Source organism: Penicillium antarcticum (assembly GCF_028974205.1).
Source record: "Penicillium antarcticum strain IBT 31339 chromosome Unknown utg000009l_segment0_segment0, whole genome shotgun sequence".
Lineage (NCBI taxonomy): Eukaryota > Fungi > Ascomycota > Eurotiomycetes > Eurotiales > Aspergillaceae > Penicillium > Penicillium antarcticum.
This window is the reverse complement of record NW_026695307.1, coordinates 4,645,039-4,662,996: the sequence shown is the minus strand read 5'-3', so window position 1 is coordinate 4,662,996 and position 17,958 is coordinate 4,645,039. Positions and strand designations below refer to the sequence as shown.

The window sequence follows — 17,958 nt, the reverse complement described above, 5'->3', positions numbered from 1 at the left end:
CAAATTAAACCAAACAAAAAACCTCTCACTCTCAAACCTTAGTGCCTGCCAGCGACATCAAAGATATCATTACGCCACGTATGGCCTAGTCCCAACGTCTCATCTCCATCATCTATAGCCTCCTGTGCACCAGTCGCCTCATCATGCCAGGTCTTAACAATGCTGCCAGGAGCATAGACACCCTCGAAAGGCCCACTCTTTAATGGCGAAAGACCAACCCTAGTCTCGACATCTGAGTCGGCAGGTACAAGACGTGCAAGCACAGCTCTAATGAAAGAAGCCAGATCCTGGGGATTAGCAATACGTGCAGCACGCAGACGTTCCCTAGCGAAGACCAGCTCCCGATTCAACGCAAACGCCGCGGCAACAATTTCTTCTGCAATCTTTTTCTCCAGGACACGACGGACGAGATGCTTCAGGATTGGCTTTGTCAGCCAGAGCAAGAACCTCCATTTACTGCGCTTGACTTTGTAATCGAGTTTGTGGATGACCACGCGCACGCCGCGCAGTGAGAAGATCTGCTCTAGGCGGCCGCGCCCGACTTCGATATCGAGGGAGATGTCGATACCGCGGCGGTCAAGATAGAAGCTAGCGATGCCTTCGTCTTTAAGGCGGAAGAGGCCTGTGTGTGCGCGGAACCAGTAGCCGAAGTCTTCGGCGCTGATGTTTAGCCCTTGGATTGTTACTGTGAAGGCTGTTTTCATGAGAGTTTCTGTGCGCTTGGAGTGTGTTTTTACGATGTCGATGTCGTTGCGCGTAAGGAGGTGCATGCGGTAGGGGAGGAAGGATGAGAAGTTTACTGTGTGGCCTGGTTCGAGAATTAGATTTTCGAGGAGTAGATCCATTTCCGGGGCGGATATTTCCAATCGCGGGATTGGAACGTATTGGATCAACCGGAGGAAGACTGGGAGGAACACATTCACTATGTCGGCTGGGAGGTCGGTTTGTTTGTCGTTGTAGGCTGCCCAGACATGCTGGTATACCTTCTTGGTGGCATTGATTAACTTGGACACCATGGGGTCTTCAGGCAGACTGCGTAATGTGCGTTTCGCTTGTGCAAGGAACTCATCCATATCCTTTCGTAGACTTGTCTCGAAGCCGACTTTATTGGACTGTTGCTTAAGCTCATCGAGCTTCTGTGGCGCGGAATCGAAAAAGGCAGGGTCGGTAAACATATCTTGCAATGAGGTCCCGACCTCTCCTAGTAAACCATCGAATTCGGGATCTTTATTTGCATGTCGGAGGACATCATGGAATTTCTGTTGAAGCCGATCCCATTCCTTAGCGTCACCAAACGACCGTAAGAGAACCCAGAATTCGTCGACCGCTCGCTTGAGATCGTTATTGACATCTAGGTCTTCTTGGGCGACAGAGCTAGTTTCCTCTGCAACATCGGCGTAGATTTTAGCATAGCGCTTAAGCAATTCAGCCAGTGTCGAGACCGAGTCAGAGTAGTCAGTTCTCTCGCGAAGCCTGGTAACAGCTTGCTTCAATCGAAACAACAAAGTATCCCTCTCACGACCGGATAGATGCTCTTTGGCACTTTCCACAGCATCACGCCCTGTATCCGCAGCGCCTTCACCAACAACATCTGCGACATGTGTAATCTCCTCCCTCACCTGATCAGCCGACAGCTCATGACCAGCATCAGCTCCAGCACCGTTGAGCGCCTTTGCCTCTTCTTCAGAAGACTTCACTTGCTCTGCAACAAGTTTCGAAGATTCAGCCAGAGACTCGGCCGTATCGGAGAAGATCTGCCTCCCAACCGTAACGACATCATCGACAAATAGCCGGAAATCAGCGTTAGTCAGGAGCAAGCTCCCAACCGTGCGGAAACTATCATAAGCTATAAAACAGCATTAGCGAACGACCATGCACAGCGAAACTAATGCCAAGCCCCCAGATTCTGGAGAGACGTATGTGCTCAGGTAAAGCGACCCACCAGCTTTAGTATCAGCCCGCGCCTTCACGTGGGCAGCCTGCTGCGAAACCCTCCCACTATCCACCGAGACCCGCGAACGTGCCAGACGCCACAGGAATTCCTGAAGCTGATCGTGGCTGTTCTTCGCCCCGAGGAACTCGATGAAGGTCTGGATCCACAGTCGACAGTCCCGCACTAGCTGGCGACCGACGCTGCCGATCTCCTTGTTGGCAAGGTTGAGGATGTCAGATGCTAGGAGAGTGCGCACGTTGCTGATTGTTTGCTCGGTTGTTGGCATGTACCCTTCGGAGAGGGCGCGGAGCATCTGATAGCTGTGTAGCTTCTGGTGGAGACGGCGCTGACGCGAGGTGTCGTCCTCATAGCGTGGAAGCAGGGGTTCTGTTTCGGTGGGCATTTTGGATTCGGCCCGACGGGCAGGATTGTGGCAGACTCAGGATGGAATGCTTTGTGGTGTGATTTGGATGTGATGATACATGTGGTGATGGTAGTTGGGAGCTTGGGCTAGGGAGAACCTGTTTTGGGCACATGACGACACCTGATGTTACGCCAATGTTTTTTTTTTTTTAGTACGGGGTATACAGCTATTTGACATGACCTATTCAATTGGGTTCAATTAGAAATAATTAATTGAATACTTGGATAGGAATAGTGAATTGCCTGGATAGAGAGTTGTATACTACATGTATAGCTCGCATCGGTCGCCTAGCTCGGGTGATCGTCTGGGGAGAGCTATGGAGTTGACCATTGGGTCTCCATTGTCTAGACCAGGGTTTGCACTAAAATGTTCATTTTTAATATTCAAAAAAATCAAATTATCTCCTTTTATTCAGAAAAGCAATCTGTGACACGGCATTCTGAGGCAATTTCTAACATATGATCTCAATCCAGGGGAGAATACGTATAGCTTCACCTCCTTGCATCTCCCACGCGACACTCACAGGCCAAGCCCTGACAAGCCTTTCCCAACGTTGGGAAGTGCTGGGAAAGCCCTGACGAATCTTCTCAAATTATGCACTGTACGCAGTAAAGTAGAGTCTGAGAATTATTAATAGAAGCCTTACACAACGGACAAGGGATCCAATCAGTGTGAGGCAGATCCCTAGATTCCGAAGTCGAGCTGATGTGGCCAGTGGATGCTGTTCCAGCCCTAGAAAGGGAACTCCGAACGGGAAAAATCAAATGTGGCCGTGCTGGATATATACCCCTGGGGCCTGTCGGCGGCTGAGGCCATTCACGGAGCAGACATCACCAACACGGCGGATTCGAAACACACCAAAAACACTCACCGGGGGGAAGTGACCGGATGGTTTTCCTATCGAGGCGATGTAAGCGACAATTTCAGCGGCAGTCTCCGTCGCCGGCCGCCGAGTATGTTTTCCCGTGATCTTCTAGAAGGCAAAGAGGAAAAAAGAGAATTACAGACTAACAACTCCACTTCGGCACTATCTGCGGCTCTGGGAGCTCGTAGCTGTGGAGTCGAAGGCACCAGATCCATGGCGGTCCCTCCCCGGCTATAACGTCCAATCAGAGAGTAGAGAGAGTATTCACAGTTCTACACGTAAATGTCAGCACTCATTGGGAGTTATACTCCGAATGCATCTATGCATCACACACGTCAAAACTCAACATTTCGCAGACTGATCTGTACAGCGTAGCTCCTAGCTATTTACATAAATCCCGCACCTATTCGCACCTATAGGCCAGTCCCCGTGATGTCCCATGTCTCAACTGCCCAATATTCAACTGATCTCCGCATTGTCGGACTCGGCGTCTCCACCCTCCCCTTGCTCTCTCCAAAAATTAAAAAAAATAAAAGCTTTGGATCCAGATTCCTAGCTTTTTCACGCACAACGGTTCGCTGTCACCACCGAAGATGATACCCACATGGGTCCCTTCCGTGACCCCCCCCCCGAGTCTTCCCGATCTTGAATCATGACTCTTTTGTTACTATACGTCGCCTGGTGTCCCGGTTAATTATCTGGTTCTTTTCCACTCGGAATGCTCGCACCCCAAGGGAAATTTAATATGTTGCGAGTACATAAAAACAGCTCGACGTCTGCACCCAGATCTCTTTTTTCTTCATACATTTCCACTTCGAACTTGAGTAAGCAACCTCAGTCGATCACAATGGCTCGATACCCTCAAGTCTCTACTCAACAAGCCCGGCCGGTGCATGCCACCCCGGCGCCCTTTGTGAACCACGCCTCGCCAGCGTAAGTCAATTGCGACAAGATGCGACGAGCCATCACTGACCTCGTATAGTGACGCCAACTACGATACCGCCAACCCGTCATACATCCGCAAGTACCTGCGCACATACGGCCTCACTCCTCCTCGCGCCGAGGGCTACGAGACCCAAAAGACACGATGCCTGGCCCAACTTGGTCTTAAGAACACCCCTATCGACAAATTCCTCTACCTCAGCACTCTGCGCAAGAACAATGTGCACCTTTTCTACCGTCTCGTGACGGACCACCTCAGGGTACGTTGAACACACGTGATTGGACCGGGGGCAGAACTAATGTCCCTGCAGGAATTGACGCCTCTGATCTACACCCCCGTAGTTGGCGAGGCCTGCCAGCGCTGGTCCGAGATCTACCAGCAGCCCGAAGGTAATTTACTTCCCCCCGCACGAATTAGACACGAATTAGAACCGGAGCTAACAACTACTGCAGGAATGTACCTGAGCTGGGAGGATCGCGGAAATCTCGCTTCCGTCATTGCCAACTGGCCCCAGCCCAATGTTGAGATCACATGTATCACCGATGGCTCCCGTATTCTCGGACTGGGTGATCTGGGCATCAACGGCATGGGTATTCCCATCGGCAAGCTTGCCCTGTACACTGCCTGTGCGGGTATTCGTCCCGAGGCCACCCTGCCTCTGACTCTCGATCTGGGCACTGGTAACAAGGCCCTCCGGGAAGACCCGCTGTACATGGGTAGCCGTCGTGACAAGATCTCCCCCGAGGAGGAGCGGGAGTTCTTGGACGAGTTGATGGCTGCTCTCACTGAGCGCTGGCCCGGGTAAGTGACTCACCTTCACATGCATCTCGGGTGATCTTCAGTTCTAACAAAGCTTCTAGTATCGTTATCCAATTCGAGGATTTCAAGAACCCCTTCCCCGCTCTGGAGCGTTACCGTGATCTGTACACCTGCTTCAATGATGACATCCAGGGTACTGGTGCTGTCATCCTCGGCGGTGTAATCAACGCTGTCAAGCGCTCCGGTCTGCCCTGCAAGGACCACCGAGCTGTCTTCTTCGGTGCTGGCAGCGCCGGTGTCGGCGTTGCTCGTCAGATCGTCGAGTTCTTCATGCGCGAAGGCATGACCGAGGATGAGGCCCGCAACTGTTTCTACCTCGTTGACACCAAGGGTCTCGTTACTGCCGACCGCGGTGACAAGCTCGCTGACCACAAGGTCTACTTCGCCCGCCAGGACAACAACGGCGAGCAGTTCAAGACCCTCGATGAGGTCGTCGACCACGTCAAGCCCTCCATCCTCATGGGTCTCTCCACCATGGGCGGTGTCTTCACCCCCGAGATCCTCCGCAAGATGGCTGACTGGAACACCGCTCCCCTCATCTTCCCCCTCTCCAACCCCTCCTCCAAGTCTGAGTGTGACTTTGAGACCGCCGTCAAGAACACTGATGGTCGCTGCCTCTTCGCCTCCGGATCCCCCTTCCCCAACTGCACCTTCACCAACTCCGCCGGCGAGACCCGCACCTACTACCCCGGCCAGGGCAACAACATGTATGTCTTCCCCGGTATCGGCCTCGGCAGCATCCTGTCCAAGGCCGTCCGCGTCACCGACAGCATGATCTACGCCTCCGGAGAAGCCCTCTCTCAAGCCCTCACCCCCGAGGAGCTCGAGCGTGGCCTCCTTTACCCTGACATCACTCGCATCCGCGAGGTCAGCATCGTCGTCACTCGCAAGGTGATGCGCGCCGCCCAGGAGGACAAGGTTGACCGTGAGACTGCGCTCCGCACCATGAATGACGTCGAGATGGACAACTGGATCAAGGCCCGCATGTACGACCCTCACACTGAGGTCCGCGCTCTCGAGCGTGAGGTCGGTCACTTGCTCTCCAGCCTCGGCACAATCTCGCCGCCCATCACGGCCAACGGCTCCCCCACCGAGGAGAAGAATGCCAAGCTGTAAGATTTGATCGTTTTCTTTTCTTTTCAAAATTCCTCCTCATCATCCGTGGCGCTTGCATTGTTTCACTTCTTGTCCTTGAAAACATCTGTTCTAATCACCGTCAGCGCTTAGGATCTCTGCGTGATGATCTCACATCTTGTGACTCTTTTTTCTGTTCTTTCTGGTTTCGAGCGCGCTCTTCTTGTCCCTTTTTTCATCCTTCTCCCTTTCTTTTCGGGATTGGACACGACATTTGTTGCCCCTTCTTTTTCTTCTGATTGAATACCCATCACTTATTTGCTTTTCGGTCCCTGCGTGGACTTTGCATTGTGGGAATAGTTAGGAAATAACTTTGCCATATGACTGAACACATACTCTTTACTTCTGCAAACAGTAATCCGTAACCAGTAAATAGTAAAAACCATATTCACTCTCCTACATAATAATACATAGTAATCGAAAATCCTTCATCCGACCTTTCCCCCGTCCCCACTCTTCACATGGCAACCGGATGAACCCAACTCCCCGATATCCCCCTGAGCTCCACAACCACATGGCGCACATCTACGTTAGGCCTCGCATGTCTCCACATAGTACAACCTACATCTAATGCCTCTCATTCGTGTTTCACTCGGGGACATCAATCTCTCCGCACGAGGGGAATTCTGATTACTAAGGGCTCCCGGCCGAGGTACCATGCAATTTTCAGATTGAAGACTTCACTTTTTGTTCGAGGGGCTTCTATCGTAGGTTTAAAGTGTGATTTTGCTTTTATTTATTAATTGTGAGTACTCCATTGCTGGGAATTCTTTTTGGACTTCCATTGATTCGATCGATAGGTTTCTTATTGGGCTTGTGAATATCCCCTTACGGTACTAATATCTTGCTTATTTTATGCGGGTATACTTTCTCGAAATATACAGTGCATACTATATACCGCATACTTTACATTGCACATCGAATCTAGTATACGAAGCAAGAAGAACTGCAAAATGCCGTCCCCTCTCGCAGACCCTGTCAAGCTGCCATGTGGACTTGTCTTCCCGAACAGACTGAGCAAGGTATGCACATATACCAATCCGTGAAATGATCTAGTACTAAAAACCAACCAGGCAGCCATGGCTGAGCTAATGGCCAAAAAAAACCATCCAACAGACCCCCTTCTCGACGCCTACACCCGATGGTCAGAGGGTGGATGGGGTAGTATCCTAACAGGTAAGAAACGAACCTAACCCGGACCATCACAAAGTGTGTACCAAACTAACAATGTCAAGGAAACGTCCAAGTCGACGTAAACCATATGGGCAGCCCCTTCGACCCAGCCCTGCATAACGAATACAAAGGCCCAGAAAGCAACAGCAGCCTAGTATCCGAATGGAAGAAATACGCAGATGCAACCCAGAAACACGGCACACCGGCTATAGTACAAATCTGCCATCCAGGACGCCAATCCTTCCGCGTGGCCGGGTACCGCGGTATGTTTGCGCAGACTCTTGCGCCGTCTGCTGTGCCTGTCAAGGTTGGTGACGGGCTACTTGAGAGATTTGTTGGTTGTTTGGCTTGGTCACAGCCTAAGGAGATGACCCATGCCGATATTGAGAGGGTTATTAGCCAGTTTGTTGACACTGCACGGCTTATGGCTGATGCTGGGTTCTCCGGGGTTGAGTTGCATGGTGCGCATGGGTATTTGATTGGTATGTTCCTTTTTTTCATTTGATCCTGGGTTCGGAAGTTTGTATGACTCACACTTTTTAGATCAATTCCTTAACCCCAAGGTACAACACAACGAATAGTCCTCTTGTATATATCAAAAGAGAACATTCAAACTAACAACCCCAGACAAATCTCAGAACAGATACCTACGGCGGAACCCCCGAAAAACGCGCCAAATTCGTCCTAGACATTCTAGCCGAAACCCGCAAAGTCGTGCCCTCAACATTCTGCATCGGCATAAAACTCAATTCAGCCGATCACAGCTCCACAACCTTCGAGGAAACAATGACCCAAATCGCCCTCCTGACAGAAGCCGGGATCGACTTTATGGAAATTAGTGGCGGATCCTATGAAGATCCCAAGATGATGGGATACGCTAAGACAGATGCATCAGCAACAACCGAAAAGCCTAAATCCAAACGCACGGCTGCGCGCGAGGCTTTCTTCCTTGAATTCTCTAAGGAGGTCCGGAATCGCCATCCCGGTTTGGTGCTTATGTTGACTGGTGGGTTCCGGACTCGGGCTGGTGCTGAGTCTGCTATTCTTGATGGGGCTTGTGATCTAGTTGGCATTGGGCGGCCTGCTGCTATTGACCCTAAGTTCCCGTTGCTTTTGTTAGATGAGAGTGTTGCTGAGGGGGATGCTAAGATGCCGTTAAATAAGGCGCCTGTCCCTTGGTATACGCGCTTTTTGCCATTGCATCTTGTTGGGGCTGGGGCTGAGAGTGTGAGTTTTGTTTTATTTTTCTCTCCCTTTTCGAATACTTGATTGCTGGGCCTGTTTACTGACTTTGTCTTTGCAGACTTACTATGCTGGTCAGATTCAACGTCTGGCCAAGGGGATTGCTACTATGGTGCCGTCTTTGTAGATTGATGCATATTAGTTTTGAATCGGGTGGTTTTTTTTTTTTTTTTGTTTTAATAGACTTCCTTGATTGTGCAATTCGATAATGTTCTTGTATGACTGCTGAAGAAACTCAAGGTGAAACTCGAAGTCTAACACTTAAGTTGAGAAGGCCTTGATATCTTCGATGGCGTAGTTCTGGCGCGAGATTGATCCACCTCCATGAAGCTTTACGAGAAATCAGTCTATAGATTTTGTCCATTGAATTAGAGCGTTGAGCATCGCCCCCTTTACCATAAACGTGGCAGATCTCGGCGCTCTGAATTCCGAGGGGGTTTCCTTGATTCTTCTCAGTCATATATCTCTGGGCCAAGCGCTGAATGACGTACCAAGAGATCAAACAGCTTATAGGTTAAATTTTGGGGTCTCTAGCAACGAAAAGAAAACCAAAATCCCGTCAATTTTCCACATTGCATGATCCTACCGCAGCGCCTGTGGACCATGAAGGCCTCTCTGATAGTATGCAAGAACCGAACACACTTTCCGAAGCCCCGGAAATATCAACAGACTATTTATCGCAGTTGCCTGAGCCACAGGATATTTTGCCTACAGTCGATGACAGCCAAGAATAAGGTTTGAGTGACCATTATCGTAATGTTGTGAGCCATGTCATGATGCCAATCATTGATGATGCTTGTAACCCATATTTGCAGCTGCATTTACCGAGGGCCCTCCATGAAAGACCCAAAAAAAAAGCATTTAGCTCTGGTATTCCCTAATATCGCAAGGGCAAAACAGCTAGGTATAAAGGTTTGGCGAAAAGCGGATCGTTTTATGGAAGACAAGAAATCACCTCAGCTTTGAATTTGCGTGGTAGAATGACGACAAGTGGCTAAAGAGTCCAGGTTTTCCATCATATTATTCTAGCGCAATACCCACTGTTAATGTGTTCATTATTGTCGATTGAATTCAGTCATAGTCATAAAAATATAAATACAAGTAGGCACGTGTGCACCATATCTAGTATGTAAGCTTTTGATCTTCCTCTTCAACTGGGAAAAGGCGCAACCGGTTCATGCTTTCCTGCTCTTTCATTTCTCCCAGCTGCCGTTTTAGCACATCATTTCCTTCAAGTAAAGACTGAATCCACAATGCGGCTTCCTCAAGAATATATTTTCTTGTATAAGAGTGTTTCTCTAATCCTGGAACAATCTGACAGAGATCTCGGTATCTCTCTCCAATAATTTCTCTTCGTTTCTTCTCAGATCGACAATGGCATAGTTTCTGGCCGGGCTTTTGAACACACTTCCTCTTTCTTTGCCCTGATTTATTTTCCATTTTTTTACAGCTCGCTCGGCGAGTGCATGTGGTGTTTTCTGGTGATGGTGTTTGTCCTTGACTTGGCGAGGAGGACAAAGAAGGTGTTTCGGAGAGTCTTTCATTTGTCGGAACGATCGAGGGCTGGAACATGGGAAGCGTGAACCCATTTAGCCCTAACGGATCGGAGGGGCCTTTCGGAGAGGCCCGAAGAGATAAAGGGATTGTGGATTCCGAATGATCAAAGTCGATGTCGACACTGGTACAGATGCTAGCCATGTTTCGCATCAGGTTCTGCACGAGGCGTTCCTCTGTCCAAGTACCGACGGGAGAAGAGAAGCCATGATAACAGAAACTGGGGTCGGATCCCCACTGAAGGCCATCTTCAGCTGGCAATCGGGTTTGGGACGGGTGTCGGGGTTTGTCGACCTGCCATGGGCAGGATTCAGAAAGGGTATGATGTTCCATGTGAACCAGGGGGTTTTCGTATTGCATTTTGGTTTCCAGCAAAAGCTTAACCACGACGGTAATGAAAATTAGATCTTGGAACGTAAACGAAATGCAATGCGCTGCGCAATATCGACTATGTGGAACGTAGTGGGCTTGTTGTTTTGATCTTGACTGGTATACTTCAGGCGGAAGCGTCGAAGGTTTTCAACGATAACAGTATGGAATGTGTGACAGTAGCTTACTGCAGGTCAACAAGATGGTAAGTAAGGGAAGTATTCTGGCCAGTCAATCGCATCTGGGAGACCTCTTGGTTATGACGAGGGCGCACAGCAACCCCGGGATGCACCCGGGCTGCAAGGTCACCTCCGGGTGTGTTCCGGGGATCCACCACATGACGTTCCCTGAGCCTTACAAGTGAGACCGGGATTTCAGCCAGTCAGCGCACTTACCATAATTCAGATTAATGAACATGACCCTTGGCCTTATTTCCCCATACTTCCCCCCCCCCCCCCCCCCCCCATCAGCCTTCTTCTAAATAGGGAATAGTTGCGACCACAAAGTGTTGAATGCGACACGTGACTGCCATTCGGCTACATTCCGGGTTTGTTCCGGGATTGTTCCTCCCCTGACCAACGCCCACATTCGGTCACCACCCGGAATGCTCATCGTGCATATCGCTGTGGGTCATCATATATCACTGCCTCTTCGGATTGATTGGACCAAGCGTTGAACAGATGCCTCCCAAAAGTGGTATCGCAAAACGGGAGACACCTCGACGTCGCAAGATCGCTCTTGCCTGCGAGTCATGTCGCGATAAAAAGGTCCGATGTGACGGTGCGAAGCCGATATGTGGACAATGTGTGCGACGCTCATTCACTGTCGAACAATGCGTATATAAGCTGGATAATGCTCGGTCTGCGAGTAATGATGAGTATTTGAAGGTTCTCCATGATCGCATTCGAGATCTTGAAGATGCATGCACAAAAGGTGGTGTTGATGTACCCCCGGAACTGCCTCAGAATGGCGGTGATAAAGCATCCGAAAGGCCCGAGAGTCAGCTGGGGCAAGATATGGACTTGGATCCACTGGATGTACAGTCCAGAACTTCTGTTGCCGCTGAAGGGCTTCTCGGACTGGGCTCCACGCCCGCGTTGCCCACCCAGAGCCCCCTGTCGTCAACACCTACATTTCAGCCTCCGCGATATACCGCGCAGAGAAGTCAATCGGTAGTAGCACAAAACTATAAGGGCCCACATGCCTCGTATATTTCTCCTGGATCTGTTCGACCGCGAGAATCAAGCATCTACCATTCCCCGGCTGTGAACTCACACGGCAATGTCACAGCCATGGGTGCAATCTCAGTTGCAGAAGACGGTGAAGACACGGACTCGCCCGGAGAGCAGCAGTATTACGGAAACTCCTCGGTTGCCTCTTTCATGCGTCTTGCTGGAGAATCAATGCCATTGCAGTCATATATGTCAGCCCTGCGACACAGCAAAACGGAATCGGTAAGATCTCAAGGACCTGATACCGGGGTCTGGAGAGACTTAGGTCATCCATCAGCAGAGCTTCGATTTGACGACTTTTCACTGCCACCCCGAGATCTCGCCGACCACCTCCTTGAATGCTACTGGGAGAGAGTTCACTGCCTATTCCCATTTTTCCATCGGCCTAGCTTTGAGCGAGCATACGAAAATCTATGGGGCTCGAATAAGGCACCAAAGCCCGAACTACCACAACACAACATTGGCCTCGGAGGTGCTTTTGATTACGGTCCAAATTCAATGGTCTTTCATTGCGCCCTCAATGTTATCTTTGCTCTTGGTTGTCATTTCTCTGATATCCCTGCAGCAGAACGAGAGGCGGCGGTCTACTCCTTTTTCCTTCGTGCAAAGCGGTTTGTGGGTCTTGATCTTCTTGACATAGGCACAATCGGGGTTGTTCAGACACTGGTGCTAGTGTCCCTTTTACTCCAAAGCACACCGTATCCGAACCGATGCTGGAATGCAATCGGACTGGCATGTCGAGCAGCGCAAGGACTCGGCTTGCATGAGACAACTGCTCAAACTTCAAATAAACCGTTAGAGACCGAGATCCGACGGCGAACATGGCACACCTGTGTCATCATGGATATGTTAGTGCACCAATGGCCTATATCTCCTTCAACGCCTATTGCTAATACCTAAAATAGGATTGTGAGCATGACCCATGGTAGACCAAGCATGACCTCCCACCTCGCACCGGTGCCATTGCCTATTATGGAGCCCGACATGCAAGCGGACGATCCATGTGAGCTCAGCGGACAAGCCTGTGATCACAAGATGGGGTATATGACATTTTATGTTTCAAGTATTGAGCTATACAAAATTCTCGAATCCATTCTGTCGGAAGTTTACAACGCTTGGCAGAGCCGATCAAATAACACCCGCACTGCCTCACCGCGAGGTGCCAAGCATTGTAGCTTGGATGTGTTGATGGAACTCGATGATAAACTCTCTGCCTTTGAAGCAAATGTTCCTCACCCATTGAACTGGACAGACGAGCAGTCCCAACATCGCACGAGTAACCCACCCATATTCAAGCGCCAGCAAAATGTCTTGCGTACCAGGTACGGTATACATTCAAGATGTTGATGCTATATCGCTGAGAAAATCTTAGATTCATCCACCTGCGTCTTCTCTTGTACCGCCCTATGTTTACCCAACTCTGCTCTGAGGAGCGAGCAGGATCATCTCGCCGCTCTGATACTCAATCTGGTGACAGAGGTAGTGGCTTAGCTCCGGAGAAAAACATAATATATTCATCTGTCTTTTCTAAATGTGCCGCTTGCTGTGTGGTAGCCGCTATGGACTTGGTTTCCCTGGTCCACGAGACATATCGAACCACGGTGACTGACACGTGGTGGTATAATGGATTTTGTTGGTGATCATCCCCCAGAAAATATCAATCATCTCTAACTGGCCTTTTTTCAGACACCTCCACTGCAGGTTTTATTTTGATCATGTCAATTTGCTGTCATTCCATCCGCGAGCAAGTCGACACACAAAAGGTCGACGAAAGTTGGCGCAAGTGTGAAGAGATCTTGGCATTCATGGCTATCTTCAGTCAGTCTGCTCGGAATTCTCTGCAGTTCCTACAAGTAACGCACCAGCACATCGTACAAAGCTATTCCGGTATGTCATTCTACTTTCAAAGTTTGTCAGAGAACTGACAAATCAATATCAGCTGGTCGACCTGGTGAGAACACACCTCTAGCTTTAACTCAACAGCAGCAAAAAGGACATCAGCAAATAAATAGACCTGAATTGCCAGCTCAGCCTACGGATCCGATTCCCATGGAACATGATACCCGTCAAGAGTCCAATAACACAGACTTCAATCTTTTCACAACCTGGGACGAGATGGGATTGGGCCAAGAGGAGTTTGGTTTCCTTGGAAGATTTGATTTGCCGGATCTTGCCAGCTGGTTTACTGATATTCCATCTTGAGTGTGAGAAACAAACCAGTTGGCGTTTGACTTGTTATATTACAGAGGTCTAAGATCTCTACAACATTGATATGATTTCTTCCTTCCAGTCAGCGGATTAAGCTTACTGCTTGGTATTCTGCTTCTTGGTTCGACCTTTGCTTCTCCATGCAAACTGTTTAGCCATCTTAACATCAACCTCGAGATCATCCGCAAAAGAATACACCAAGCCCGGATTCTTCTAGAACCGACCACACATAATCACACTAAGTCCATCATCAACGAGCTTCTATTCAAACTTGGCAGTCCGAATGCCGCCAACAGCCGAGATAATCATCTTATCACCAAAAAACAGCCTTCTGTAAAGTGAGAACACCCGAAATGTAGACAATGGACCTAATAGCATTGTCTAATAGCATTGTCGAGTTCATGACGCTCTGTCGATTGCCCAGATAGGCCGTTGCTGCGGCTGTTCATCGAATAGGAGGTGCGTTTCATTCAAGCAGTAATTCAAAGCAATGCGTGCTACGAGGCGAATGGAGCTAATATCCAACTCCCTGGGTTCTTTCCAGTCCAAGGTTGAACAGTTAGATTATGGACCAATCTGACTACCGCGAATATGAATGCCAATAAAGTTTTGAGGTTCTAGAAAAACGCGTCGGGGTTATAAGAAAGAGGGATATCAAACAAATATAAATCATCACTGTCGAGCATTCTTCAACAAAAGCTCGGTCCCTTCCAGCCAGCCAGAAGAATTAGCCATATCCAACACCGAGGTGCCAGTCTCATCTTTCTGAGAAAGATCAACCAGACCACCCTTGTCAATCAAAAGCTGCAACAATCGGAGATCGCGGTCCTCAAGGGACTGCATGATGGCGTTCCAGTCGCGGTAGCATTTGTTGGGGTCAGCTCCCCTCTCGAGGAGTAGCTCAACCATGGCAAAGTCACCATCGTCACATCGCCGGATCGCCTTAACCAGTGGCAAATGCTCACCAGGAGCATTGGGGTCGGCACCCGCCTCGTCCAGGAGATAACGAACAATGACCCAGTGGCGCTCGCGCAAGGCTGTTGTCAGCGGTGAGAACACGCCGCCGTTCTTCCATTCTACACTGGCGCCAGCGGCAATGAGTAGCTTGACGTTTTCTAGTTGATTGGCTTGGACTGCTTTCTCCATGACACCCTTGTGTGCGGAGAGATCGGTTATGCTGGGCAAAATGAGTCGTAGCATGCTCGGCGATTGAGTTGCCATATATATGGGCCAGTCCTTGCCGCGCAGATTAGGATCGGCACCATTCGCCAACAACCATTCCAGCATTTCTGGACGATTCTTCTGGATGGCCGTTGTCACAGCTGTGTGACCCTGCTCGTTCCGGTCGTTGGGGTTGGCACCTCCCTGGCCCACGAGCCAATGAAGAGCCTCCGTATTGTTTTCCTGCACGGCGCACTCAACAATGCCTGGTGGTTTACGGAGGTCCGCGCCGGCTGTCACCAAGTCTGGGAGGAAATGGAGACGCTTGTGGGTGATACACTTCCAGGCCGGGTACTCCGACGCCATCACGTTGGGGTCCGCTCCGTGATGGATGAGCAAGGTAAGGATATCTGGGCGGTCATCACGGATGGCTGAGCAAAGTGGTGTGTATATTCCATCCTTCTTGGAATTTGGGTCCATGCCAGCCTGCAGCAGAACGCGCACGGCATCAATATTGTTGACACTTGTCGCCTGCTCCATTAGACCAGGAGTCTTTTTAACGTCGGCACCGCGAGCGAGCAAGATGCGCAGGCAGCCTGGGCGGTGGACGGCAGACCAGAGGACGTGCTCAGGTCCTGGCAGGTTTGGATTGGCGTCTTTATTCAATAAGGCTGTCACGATAGACGGCTGATCGCTTTGCACCGCTTCGCATAGTGCTGTCTTGCCGTGATCGTCTTTGCGATTGGGGTCACAACCGGAATTGAGCAAGGTTTCGATGGCTTGCTGTGGTGCTCGCTTGCGAATTGCTTCAATGAGTAATGTCGTGCCATCGCGCAACTCATCTTTGAGATTGACGCCGTGCGCGAGCAGAGTCTGTGCGAGCTTCGCACTGGCGGCATCATGATCCGAATAGCTGTCATTGCGTAGGCTGATCTCCTCAGCAGAAGCTGTTGACTCTGTTTTGGCCGGTCGGCGCGGCAGCGCCCGGTGCTCTAAATAGGGAACCTTCTCGGAATCACGTCCCGGCTGGTGGTTCAGGAACCCGTTCAGAGACAGAACGGAGGACATGTCATCCGTCATGATCTCAGGTTCTTGGCGAATGCTTTGGTTGAATCGAGAGGCGGTAAAGGATTCTTTCGGAGGAACAGATGGTGTCGATCGCATTGAATCGGGCGATTGACTTTGGATCGATGCGGATCTCTCAGGTTCGAAGGACTTGGTCTTGTTTATGCCCATCACAGAGCGGCCTTTGGACACGCGATCGAGCGCCGCCGCTAAGCCAGCGTACCCAATGCCCACTGACTCCTCCGGATGTGCGTCTCCGAGAGACCAGTGAAAGGCCATTCCGCTAATCTGAAGCGTCTCGGTGGTCTTCTTCAGCGAATCATGAATGCGATTAAGGTCATGGCTTGGCCGATGCCATCCTCGCTGAATTTTTCCCAGCGTTCCACGGTGTTCGTACTGAACAAGCTTCAAAATGATCTTGTCAAGTTGTTGGAAATCGCGGTATGTGGAGACGAATTTCTTTTCCACCTCTTCAATTATAACATCGGGCAAAGCGCGATTGGCGGCGGCTAGTTCGGTCACTCCGGCTTCAATGGCCCATAGCATGCGGCAGGTGTCGAGAAAGGTATGGGAAAGTTCGCGAAAACCGTCGGGGAGATCTTTAGTGGTGCTGAGGTAGTTGAGCATGTGCACGGAGATCTGGTTGCCTAGTTGCGTGGCTAGAGCCGAGACACTGCAGATGGTTTCCTCTGGTTTGGCCGGCATGATTGCAGTGGAAGCGTCGCCTGGACAGAGAAGGCAAGGAGATACATGAAAGAGTCAGGAAAAGACCAAGGAGTCGCGGATTGCCCAGATAAACATGGGGGGCAATCTGGCCAACCCGGGCCAAACTTGGGGCCAAATCCTGCATCTATAAAGTGGGGCGGATTCTCCAAACTAGGTTTAAACGCTCGGTCGAAATTGTCGACAATCTCGATCTGGGCTTGGGTTTGTCCTCATTAGTGCTTGTTGGACCCATGGTTCGACTGGATCATTGTATCTGGATCTGATCTCAGAAGTTCGGTCTGGGTATCCATAGCCTGAAATAACCAAACATTTGGTCTGTTACAGCCTTTCCCAACATTTGAAATATTTCAAACATTCGAGAAACAGGAAACAATGTTGTTCAATATCTCCGTAGAGACACCGAAAAAGAAACTTCCGCTTGGCCTCCAGTGCGAGAAAGGAATGTGGGTCCGGAGAAGAGACCACTGTATTCAATTGCTGCAGTTGAATCACATATCACACACATGTACAAGCCGGAGGAACGACACCTTCAACCCACCTTATATATTGACAGCTGCTCTAGACACGTGGAATAGAGGTCACTTTTGGCGTCGATTTAATATATTCTCACATTTCACTCGCATGAAGCCTGATCAACATCCCGCTCACGTAGCCTCTTTCGGTTTGGCGCTTTGCTGCGCCCCGCTTAGCTTTCCATTGAGTTTCTGAAATTTTTGGAGCCTTAACAAGTGGCTAGCATGTTTCACATCTTTTTCCTCTACATTTTGCGACCGCTGGATGGTTTCAAGTTCGAGTCTGAATCTTTGGTATAGGTTTGTCGCAGAACATGAGACGCGCGTTTCGTAGAGTTGTACTTTGCAGTTGTTTGTTTCACAAGCGTATTGCATTATCAAGGTTGGTAGTCTCAGCCAGCCATCAATGTGGAGTAAATGTAGCTAGAGCATGATTCTGAGACATAATGGTTTTTGAGTTTCTGCAAAAGAAAACCAAAGCCCCACCCGTCGCCAGCTGACTATTGAGAATACATGATGCGAGAAATATCAGCATTGCGATGCACTTTATCTCGCGGCTCTTGCCTGAATGAAGATATTGTCTTTCTCGCATATGAAG

The 17,958-nt window shown here is 49.8% G+C and overlaps 5 protein-coding genes across 5 annotated transcripts; 3 read left to right on the top strand and 2 right to left on the bottom strand.

Moving 5' to 3' along the window:
* Window positions 1–38: 38 nt before the first annotated feature.
* Window positions 39–2,336, bottom strand: N7508_010099 (uncharacterized protein; the record flags this gene model as incomplete). The annotated part of the gene is made up of 2 exons (XM_058468159.1): window positions 39–1,846; window positions 1,943–2,336. 2 exons carry the CDS (start codon window positions 2,334–2,336, stop codon window positions 39–41), a joined length of 2,202 nt encoding a protein of 733 aa, XP_058316005.1.
* Window positions 2,337–3,940: 1,604 nt separating this feature from the next.
* Window positions 3,941–6,100, top strand: N7508_010098 (uncharacterized protein; the record flags this gene model as incomplete). The annotated part of the gene is made up of 5 exons (XM_058468158.1): window positions 3,941–4,155; window positions 4,205–4,424; window positions 4,476–4,554; window positions 4,618–4,966; window positions 5,026–6,100. The coding sequence occupies 5 exons, from the start codon at window positions 3,941–3,943 to the stop codon at window positions 6,098–6,100; spliced, it is 1,938 nt and encodes a 645-aa protein (XP_058316004.1).
* A 971-nt stretch (window positions 6,101–7,071) lies between these two features.
* N7508_010097 (NADH:flavin oxidoreductase/NADH oxidase family protein) lies at window positions 7,072–8,660 on the top strand (the record flags this gene model as incomplete). The annotated part of the gene is made up of 6 exons (XM_058468157.1): window positions 7,072–7,140; window positions 7,192–7,294; window positions 7,354–7,773; window positions 7,835–7,854; window positions 7,919–8,518; window positions 8,595–8,660. 6 exons carry the CDS (start codon window positions 7,072–7,074, stop codon window positions 8,658–8,660), a joined length of 1,278 nt encoding a protein of 425 aa, XP_058316003.1.
* Window positions 8,661–11,136: 2,476 nt separating this feature from the next.
* On the top strand, window positions 11,137–13,890 carry N7508_010096 (uncharacterized protein; the record flags this gene model as incomplete). Its single annotated transcript, XM_058468156.1, has 5 exons — window positions 11,137–12,536; window positions 12,594–13,003; window positions 13,051–13,320; window positions 13,375–13,575; window positions 13,628–13,890. 5 exons carry the CDS (start codon window positions 11,137–11,139, stop codon window positions 13,888–13,890), a joined length of 2,544 nt encoding a protein of 847 aa, XP_058316002.1.
* A 678-nt stretch (window positions 13,891–14,568) lies between these two features.
* On the bottom strand, window positions 14,569–16,827 carry N7508_010095 (ankyrin repeat domain-containing protein; the record flags this gene model as incomplete). The annotated part of the gene is made up of 1 exon (XM_058468155.1): window positions 14,569–16,827. One exon carries the CDS (start codon window positions 16,825–16,827, stop codon window positions 14,569–14,571), a length of 2,259 nt encoding a protein of 752 aa, XP_058316001.1.
* Between the last annotated feature and the right edge of the window lie 1,131 nt (window positions 16,828–17,958).